Source organism: Trachymyrmex cornetzi, unplaced genomic scaffold (assembly GCF_001594075.2).
Source record: "Trachymyrmex cornetzi isolate Tcor2-1 unplaced genomic scaffold, Tcor1.1 scaffold299, whole genome shotgun sequence".
In the NCBI taxonomy this organism is placed as follows: Eukaryota; Metazoa; Arthropoda; class Insecta; order Hymenoptera; family Formicidae; genus Trachymyrmex; species Trachymyrmex cornetzi.
The window spans coordinates 1,896,720-1,907,296 of NW_017297680.1; the positions used below are offsets into that span (position 1 = coordinate 1,896,720).

The window sequence follows — 10,577 nt, forward strand, 5'->3', positions numbered from 1 at the left end:
CCGCCACCGTTCAATTTACGGAGATCAAATACAGGTTTCTATCGATAAGACGGAAGATTTATCGCGAGGTAATAACAGTTAATTAAATATTTAGTGAAATTTTCAATATCAAATTTCGTGCCTCGTTTACACAAACATTACTCTCGAGGATTGACGTGATTATTATCTCGGAAATTACAAGTCATATTATCGAAATAATTTAAGTACAGGAAGCCGGAACAATATTCGCGCGTAGCTAATATTCAGAGACTAATCAGAACGATCTTAAGGCTGCAATACAGATGGAATATACGGAGTATGTTCATTTTAAAACGCGATCCATAATCGTCTTCTTTTGTAGGCAATTTTTGAAAAAGGAAGACAGTTCTTGACTGACGAAAGTGGAATTTTCGTTGTAAAGCGTTATAATCATTTGCTTTATACTAACAGTTTATAGTAGTATTACGAAGCGAAGCTTGCATTTTATGATGGACATTCTACAGTTTAGGTCGATCGCGCCGACTAAAGTTAAATCGTAAAAGCAAGTCTCTTAGAAAATTATTAAAGTATATTCGTTTTAAACTCCGGAAGATAAGATAGCTTCGTAAAAATTTAATTCTTGTTTTAATCAATGAAATTAAGGTTGATTTTTGCAACCGGACGAGTCGCCTCGCCGACAAGGACAATAACGCGCGGCCTTTTAATTACGTAATCACCTAATTAACCCCGTGAACGCTAAGCGACGACGTTGCTGCCCCGGAACTATCCCGCCCGCCGTTCATCCTGCTTCTGATTGACTCTCATTATCTTTGTACTAGTCTCTTTTTCTTAACATCGTAAAGCTCTGCGGACGATTCAGCTTGATTGAAAAAAAAAAAAAGATACTAAGGGATTGATTACGCTACAAATCATCGTTAAGTCCCTAATTATTCTAATCAGTGTTCTCACATTCAACGTAATCTATCTTAATTAATCGACGAAGATCTTATCAACTGGTTAGACTTGTACTTGTTTATAAATGATTCGCGAGCAGTGCCTACGGCGCAATCGGAAAATAATTAGAAAGAATTTCCGGGTTCAAAGTTTAAACGCATAGCGGCGAGGAAGCGCATTGCCGAGGTTTAACGATTCGAAGAGGTTCCCCCGACAGCTCGGAGGGTCATCGACTCCGGATGTCAAATCGAAAGGCAATATCTCGAAAGGAAATCGATTCCCGATGGTTTTTCTGCAGCGGACGGGCGGGCGGGGACCACAACTTGCAGGCGCAGCCGAGCAAATATCGAGGGGCCTGTGCAACGAGGCCACTTACGTTCTTCACGAACACACCGGCTGGCTCTTTTTCTATCTCGTCTTCTACTTCTCCTCTTCCTTTCCTTGCACATCACTCGCTGCACTCTCTCTCCCTTTCTCACTCTCTCTTTCTCACTTTCTCTCTCTCTCTCTCTCTCTCTCTCTCTCTCTCTCTCTCGCTCTCTTTTTCTCCTACATTCTACTGCATTTATTATAAAAATAAAATGTAAAATCGTACCGAGGACGAGTTTTCCGAACGGTATAAAACTGCGAGCTCGTTTCTCTTTTTCTCTACATTATCACTATACTCGCGGAAGGATCGATCCTTCGTTCCTTGATCGCGTTGTTCTTTCTCATTTTATTTACTCATCTCGTGCGAATGAACGGGCCGTCTTCCGTAGATTCTCCAGTTTTGCTTTCCATCTCTCGATTCGACGTAAAGGTCCTCCGTGCAGGGAAAGCTATCCGCGATCCGATTTTCAGCTCGTACTTTTAAAGAGCTTCTGTACTTTACGTATTTAGTGCCTGAATAGCTTTTTCCGCGTTGTCTGTAATGACTGTAATATCTGGCTACGAATCTCGCACGAAACGAAACGAAGCGACGCGACGCCGCGCGTCGCCTCGTATCGGCGCTCGATCGATGGAGAAAAAAGTTTGGAAGACACCTTACATTATCGATCTTTTATCGGTCCACGGATCTTTCGACACCGACGGCTCGCTCGACACGAGTTAGGGGACAAGTGTGTAGTTCCTACCGTTTCGCGAGAACCCGGTGAAGAGTGAGTGCATCTTGAATATAATACATAGGCTCTACAGAGATATATATTCATTATTTAATTCTCCGACTATATACCAGTGAAAAAATAAATTATTACACGTTGGTAATATCTGTGTGGGTCAGTGTCGCGTACATATGGTTTTCCTCTTTTTCTTTTTTTTTGTTTCGTTAATACGTACGTGTGTCTCGTGCATGGATGATGCTCGTATGTTATGTATGTGAAAGGTCTACGTGTGCCCGCGTGGATTCGTATTGTATGTTATACGGGATGTATATACGGGAAGATCGGTATAATATGTATATCTGTGTGTTGTGTGTGTGTGTGTTATTCCTATAATGTGTCGAGTGTATCTTTACTGTCCTAGATGAGCGCTCGACGCGTCGTTCGAATATCCGCCGATGCGCTACACGCATGCCGTATACTTTTGAGCGCGTTTATGTGTGTTGTGTATGTATGTGTGTATCGTAGGTAGCCACACGATGGCTTCCGTCTCGAACGAGCGTCTCGCGCCATCGCCAATCGAGTCCTTATCGGGTTTTAACACATATACACGCTCTCGTTAGCCGTTAGCCGCTTCCTTCCGTCTCCTCTTCTCTCCTCCATGCCTAAAACGTTTCTGCACGCACACGTTATCTCGCAATCAGACGTACCTCAGAACCAGGCATCATCTCCACACGCATACACATCTCTTTCTTTCTCTCTCTCTCTCTCTCTTTTTCTTTATTTCCGTTCTATCGCGCCTTCTTTCCTCATCTCGATCGCTTTCGTCGTCGGTGCTGATCGTTCGGCGGCTGTCTTTCTCTTTCTTTCTCTGCTTATCCTCTATCTCTCCTCCATTCATCGATAACTATCAATAATGTATGTACAGAATATCTCGGATTCTTCTTGGATTAGGAAAGATCGAACGAAAGAGCGTTCTGAGAAGCGTATGAATAGGAATCGCGGGAGAGGACAAGTTGGTATCGTGAACCATAACCAGTGTATTCTGATTAGGGGAGGAGAGATAGAGTTGGTACTGACTCGGCTGATGGACATCCGTCTTTAAGAAGCCGGACTCTGGACAACGTTTCGATAACGGAGTCTCGGAGGCGACGGCCTTCTCTCCTTTTTGTCCGTCACCGGACCAGCGGCACCGAAAACGAAAACGCTGTTACCGCCGCCACGAGACGCAGTGGCGGTTTTGTTGACGATTTGATGTGCACGCGCGAGGTATTAGTTGGCCACAAGCAAGTGCTGATATTGGCTGGCCGGATAGGGCGCGACCGAGCCGAGGCCGAAGTTGTTGAGGCCCTCGACCAGGGCACTCTTGTCCTGCTGCTGCGCCGCGGCGGCCGCGCCAGCGTTGACGTTGCCGTTGGTTGTCGCAGAGCCGATTGGACCAAGATTACCGGTGCCGGCGCTACCGGCGCCCTGGGTACCGGCTCCAGCGCCGGTGGTGCCGTTTACAGCGCCGCCAGTACCGGCGCCAGTGCCATTCATGCCGCCGCCGTAGAACTGATGGCCAGCCAAGGTGGTCGGGTCGAGGTACGATGATGGGAATTTGGTGCCGGCGTAGAGATCAGCCGGCAGGTAACCACCGTGGCTCGCCGACGAGTCGAAGATGTTGCGATGGGGGAACTGCGCGTGGTACGCCGCCGCGGCCGCGGCTGGGCCATGTTGGAAGAAGTACGCACTCGGGTCCGTATGTTGTTGTCCAGCGCCGGCGACTATGCTACCGGGCGATAGGCTACGACTGCGCGGCGAGCTCTGGGAGACCGGCAATCCTGCACCAACCGCGGTCGCCTGTTGCTGCTGCTGCTGCTGCTGCGACTGCTGCTGCTGCTGCTGCTGCGACTGCTGCTGCTGCTGCTGCTGCGACTGCTGCTGCTGCTGCTGCTGCGACTGCTGCTGCTGCTGCTGCTGCGACTGCTGCTGCTGCTGCTGCTGCGACTGCTGCTGCTGCTGCTGCTGCGACTGATGCTGCTGTTGCTGATGATGGTGATGATGGTGAATCTGCTGCTGCATCGCTGCGCGCTGCTTTATATAGTTCGAGAACTCAGTGGGTGACATCCTGAAACCGAGCGGTACCGTGCGGTTCATCAATGGATCTGTGTATGCACGTGTTTGCGTGGATCCGGGAATGGTAGATCGTCTCGCGGCCTGGTTAGTACGCGCGTTTTGTTCTGTCGTGCTTGTGTGTGTTTCGTAAACGGAATAACGCGCGCGCTATAATTAAATTCTATCGGCAATGTACGATCTTCTACGATAGATCGCACGTTTCGTTACTCTCTAATTTCAAGCATGCTTAGCTATTTCTACGATTATCTGGTTGCGAAGCAATCAACTATCCATCTAATGGCGATCCCACTGTTCAATTTGTTTTTTTATACCGCGGGAACTGTAACGTTAGTTTCTAGTGATGGTAAATACGTAAAGATATACCTGGGAAAATTGCAAGCAGCATTCCACGAATATATTATACACATACAAATTGTGTTATCTACTTAAGAAACTCGAGAAGTGTAATGTCGAAAGACGTTAACAATCAGTTTAAAAACAATTACTTTCTTGCAATGTTTTTGAATAAACTGTGTAATTTGTAATTACAATGTATTCGTAAAAAAATTGTAAATACATGTAACTCATATATTGTTGTTCTTTCAATGTAACACTCCTCGAGTAACAACAAAATTCAACTGTATTGCCTACTACAAATCTTTATCGCAATAATTATATCATTCAGGAAAGAAATAATTATTTTTGTTATAAAATCTTCGTCGAACAAACTCAAGATAATCATCATATAATTGGGAAAATTAAGGTTTATTTATATTCACGATCAATTTTTCCACAGGTATCAAAATTATCCATCTTTAAACATCAAATAAATAAATTTAATTTCTACGGTGACAGTAAAAAAAAGTTGAGACAAGCGATCATTACTTTAAAGTTTCAACCTTTCAAGTTTCAAGCCATAAATTGAATTCGATTTGACTAATCCAAAGCGGGAGGAAACATCAAACGAATGTACCAACCTGTTGGCGCGTTTGCTGCTAGTTTTGAGCTTGGTGCTGCCGAATTTGGTCTGGGCGAAGGTAGCGGTGGTAAAGGTGAGCGGGGCGGTGGTACGCGGGATGAAGGCCGGTACGGGGCTGGGCGAGCCCTTGAAGGAGCTGGTGATGGGCGTGGGTGAGGGTGCAGACGAGGAACCAGATCCGTGACCGTTCTGCTGGTTGTTGGACGAGCCATTGCTAGCGTTGCTGCCGAGAGAGCTCGAAAACGGCGAGGTTGATTTCGGACTGAGGCTGAGACCGCTCAAGGACGTGCTTACAGCTTCGATCGGCCTGAAGCACTGCGCCTCCGGATTGAAGGTCTTGGTGACCTCGCGATCGGCCGAGGTCTCGTCATGCGGGTCGCCGGTCTCCGAGTAGAGAATCTTCACGGCGTTCAGCTCGCCGATACGGTAGCTCACTTCACCGGGATCAACCCAGACGGCGAGCTCGGCTGGCAGATTTTCCAGGATGTCCTGGATCGGCACACCGCTCTCTTTCGCGGCGCGCTCTAGCACCGGGTCGACCGGATCACCGGTCTTGAGGCACCTGAACGCCGAGCCCTTGAACGGCTTCTCCGGATACCAGTGGCCTTTGAACTTGTCCTTGAGCGCCTTCTCGAGCTCTTCGCCGAAGATGTTGACTCGTCTACGCGGCAGTTTATTGTAGAGATATGATATCACGAAGTTAAGCGCCACCTGCACCTCGATGTGCATCTTGGCCTTCGGTGGGAGAATCTTTGGGCTGTTGTCGTCGCACGTAGCGGCCGCGCTGGGATAACACCGAGGACGTCCGCACGATCGGCCGTCTTGCCACGGGCGAGGGATTGTTCTGGATGGTGATACACGCCTGGCTAACGAAACTGTCGGATACTGCCGACGCTCCACGACCCGACGGTCGATTTTTCAGTGCGCGCAGACTACCGTCTTGTGAGTCACAAATCGTGAGTGTCGAAGATCTGTAACATTCACAAATAGAGAGACTATATCAGAAATGTTCCGTATATTGGTCATATCTTCAAGGCTGTGTTCAGAAATTTCAGGGTGCGCTTCATCCTTATAGTTCCTCAAATGTTAAAAGGTAAAATGATGAGTGCATCCAGATAAAATTTCTGAATACAGGATTCCTCAAGAGTCTTCTTTACTTAACTATAAGTTTATTTTGATAAAAATTTAAGATATATATATATATCTGCATTCTCTCGTAGACATTCCTATCACAGCGACGTGATAGTCGACAAATTCCATACAATTTCGATTCAATCGCAAACGTACTTCGAAATGTCTATTCTATTCCTGCGAATCTTAATTACGGCCCTCTCCGATTCGCAAATGAATAGCGAAGTTTGTCGAATGCCGAATGGGAATATTATCGCGTGGAGCAGCGCTTGTTCGTACGCATTATCAGAGACCGACAATAGGTCGTGCTCCTCTCCTTCTCTCGAATTATGTGCAAAGATCGAGGTATTCGTTGTTCCTAGCGGGCATACCATAGAGAGAAGTGCGAAATCGCGTCGTAAGCACTCGCTCGACTATCCTAGAAAAGGGCTCGCCTCGGCCGACTCTTGGTCGACAAGCGTTATCGGTTCCTTTCATGAGTAAGGCTCGCGCATTGAAATGGAACGTGGCTTCCGGTTACTCGCTCCGCTGTTTCTCGACCTCGCACGCTCAGGGAACCGAAACAGAGCCGGCCGAATCGTTCCCTACCGCCATTTTCCTCATACTGAGAAATGTCCATAAGGGATAATGCCTCTAAAGACTCGTGATTATCGACAAAAGACCGATTACGAGAATTACTCTCATTGGCTGCGTTCAGCAAAGAAAATTAATCAATGAGCGCTCAGTGACTCTTTAATATTGGTTCTTGCTTTTAATTCTTTACTGGATCAAAGTGTAGAAATTACGCAGCTAATGAGAGTAGTTTAACGAGGAACTAAGTCTCTTTATTATCGTACGTAACTCAATCCATCTCATGTGTGTGGATTTAACCGTTTAAAATTACATGTATTTAGTGGGGATATTAGAGATTCATATTGTAAATAAGAAATGGAATAATAACGCAAAATGTTTATTTTGCGAAGCATCTAATGTGTTACGCCATGTGAAAAACGATCTAAGTTAAAGAACGCCTGCATAAAGATCGAAGAACTCTCATATAATTGCAATTAATTAAAAGTCGATTCTAAAGTCGATTCGTTACACGAACTGCTTTGTCGAACTGCACTTGTTTTCTTATAATCCGACTTACAGAGATTAGCAAATACACAACGTTCACGTAGACCATCAAGTTTTATACATCCATTTTATCTTTATTTTCGCCACCGTTGACGATCCCAAATCAAGCTTTCGCAATTCCGTTATTCTTTTACGTTCCGTCACGTTCTTTTATATTCGAGGCTGTTTATGCGCGTCGCCAAGTGTTCATCGCGTAAATTATGCACGCCGCGAAAGCGACGCGCGCGTCATACGGCGTTGGTCGTATAAAAATGCCCACGTCCGCAAACAGTCTTGTAGCGTAAACGAAGGAGAAGAAACGGGATGAGAGGTGATAAAAGGGATTGCTCTTAGAAGCGACGAGATTGCGCAGACGACTATCCCGCCATTCGCGAGCCGCCGCCGCAATTGCGGAAGTCGCTCTTTCTCTGAATGGCACCGAGAGCGAAAGGTGTTCTTTCCTCGATGTCTCTCATCCCCTTACTCTTCTCTCTCTCTCTCTCTCTCTCTCTCTCTCTCTCTCTCTCTCTCTCCTTTCTTTTCTCGTAAATAGAGATTCTCCGGCGTCTATCAAGGGCTCCTTCACGAGCGCCTGGTATATCCGGCGACCTCGAGCTGAGAATCTCGGAACTCGATTGCCCGTCTTCTTTTGGCTTCTATCCTCCATCCAACCCTTTACGACGACGACGCCGCGGGGGAAAATGGAGCTCGATCCGAGATAGGGAGGAAGAGAAAGAGGAAGAGAATAGACGAAAACTCTACAAAAAAGTTTTCACGACTTTCGGGCCGGTGACCCTCCAAAGATGCGAGGGTTGAGATGTGATACTTGCTTTTACCGACTTCTTCCACCTTTTACATGGATTTTATTTCTTAAAGCGTATAATTGTATGTAATATAATACATTTTGCGATTATTATTCATTTTCAGAAAAATTTAATGATTCGAAATTTAACAAACATTAGACATTTTTTTCCCCTGGAGATAAATTGTAGCCAATTACTTAAGTGCATAGTACTTTTATCATGGATGAAATACTAAAAGATACTTTCAATATTTTACCAGCTTGAGATAAGTCAAATATAATTATTTAATGGAAAATATGACTTGCGTTTAGTATATAAATGTTACAGGGATGGAGAGGTAATTTGCGTTTTACGCGCAACGGTGCATGAATCGCAATGAGATATTTCAACGGGGCAAGATAGCGGAAATGGGTTTTCCAACTTTCTTATCGAGAAACATTTCGTTGCACTCGTGGCCCCGCGGCTCGTTTCTCGCGGACGGTTTTACTCGGCGCATCTGCATCGCGTATACCCGCATTTTTTCTCCCCCGGCCTCTTCCTGTACTTGACTCGGTGGCAAGTTTCCACCGGTGGGCTCTCAGCCAGAGGTGGCGGATATGTAGGTTAAAGTTAGCGGCGGTCTCCATTTCCAGCGGTAGTACATAACGGCGAGACGAGGGTGGTTGTAGGTATTGATCCCGCGGCAGGGTTGCCGGAAGGTTCTCAGGTTAAAAATATACGGCCTTGCGGCTCCCGTGCCTGACCAACTGCCTCGCGAAGTGCCCGTAATTTCCACCACCTTGATTTTCCCGCGATATTTCTCGACCCGCAATATTTATCCGAAGTTTGTCCAGTTTGACATTTGCAAACAGAAAAAAAAATCGCGCCACGCATTATTCCCTATTTCTTCCCCTCTTTCTATCAACTATCTCCGAGAGATATATACCTTTTATCTCTTTTAATAAATTATATTTTAAATAAAACAAAAATAGGACGGATCCAATTTTACGAAATTCTCATCGCTGCAGTTATGCTAATTTTATTATCGTCCGTGTAATTATTCAAGAGACGGTGAAATCGATTCGTGGCAGGTGTCAAAGTGTCAAAGGGATTTTTCTCAGCCGGTCTCTGTCTCCCTCTCGGGGGAGTGCAATCGAGCTCGGGGGTGCCGGCGCCCTTTGTATTTACGCCGGACTGAATGGAGGTCGCGTGGCAGAAGAGGTGCCGGGTATGTGGGCCGGAGATAAAGCGTCCTTCGGCGAACGAAGTCAATGGAGCGCGGGGGGTTCCCCGGTACAGTCGGGAGTGATCCTCGATATTCTCGACGTGTGTACGACGCGGTGGGGCAACGTCGACACGCAATCGTGCCGAGACAAAGAAGCGGCGTACTCCAGCTAATTATCCCGCTACTCGCTCGCAATGCGAGCCGTTTGATCGCGGTCGGACGCCGATCGATGTACATACTCGAGCGAGATACTCACGCGACACGTGAAATGTGACGTATCGTAACGACACGAACAAGGTGATTCTCGACGTCACATCTCTCTACCTGTCTCGACGTTAAGACGTGATAGAATAACAACTGTTTGTCATACATAGAATAACAACTGCTGTTGTAAACGTAGGATGCGATCGAAGAGATACTATAGTTTGTAATCGAGCGAGAAACTCAACTTTAATTTAAAAAAGAAAAAGGTAAATATACCTTCAGAAATGCTTCTTTGAGAATTTAATGCTGCATGATTTCAAATATTTTTACATGTAAATTATATCGCGCTGAAAAATATATAAATTGGAATTATTATTTATTGACTTATAGATTTATCTCTAAAAGACATAATAAACTCTTTTACGAAAAGTAACATAGAAACTCCAAAAGTGTAATAGATAAAATTTTTTATTTATTTATTTTTTTATTTATTAATATCTTTGAAGAGAAGCATATTTGCTTTTATTAATAATATATCTTTTCAAATTGTATCTCCTTTTTTTAAATAATGTAGACTAACAATTGTATATTATTTAAATAATTAGTAACAAACTATTACATTGATAATAGGAAACAAATAGGGGAGACCGGGGCTGATTGTCGTACGGGGTTGATTGTCAAAATGCTTATAACTAAACAAGACACGGCAGAAAAATCTCTTTTTTTGACTGCACCACAAGCATTGTATATATTATATATAGCAATTTTTGAGAAAATGAAGTTGGTGAGTAAATTTTTATAATCACCTATTTTGTTGTCTAACAAGTCTTTGGCATTATTAATCATAATATCTCTGTATTCATAGAAAATGACATATCTTAGAAGATCTTTGCTACAATTAAGTAATCATTATTCTAAATTTGTGAATACAATCTCTTTTATTAAAAATGGCTATGTGGGGTAGATTGATCAAAATGAGACGAGGTTAGGTGACAATTAATTTTAATATCTTTAGAGGACACATTTTCAGAGAATATACTTACAAATATATCATATTTCATATAGATATATGTTTT

The 10,577-nt window shown here is 44.5% G+C and overlaps 1 protein-coding gene across 1 annotated transcript in view; it reads right to left on the bottom strand.

Moving 5' to 3' along the window:
• Positions 1-2,094: 2,094 nt before the first annotated feature.
• LOC108762375 (protein Tob1) overlaps positions 2,095-10,577 on the bottom strand; it is a 34,069-nt gene continuing 25,586 nt past the window's right edge. The window contains exons 2-4 of the mRNA XM_018509346.1: positions 5,063-6,035; positions 3,962-4,098; positions 2,095-3,856 (exon numbers count right to left, since the gene is read on the bottom strand). Of these exons, the coding sequence (XP_018364848.1) occupies positions 3,261-3,856; positions 3,962-4,098; positions 5,063-5,793 (1,464 nt within the window). The 5' untranslated portion in view covers positions 5,794-6,035 and the 3' untranslated portion in view covers positions 2,095-3,260. The remainder of the gene's footprint in view (positions 3,857-3,961; positions 4,099-5,062; positions 6,036-10,577) is intronic.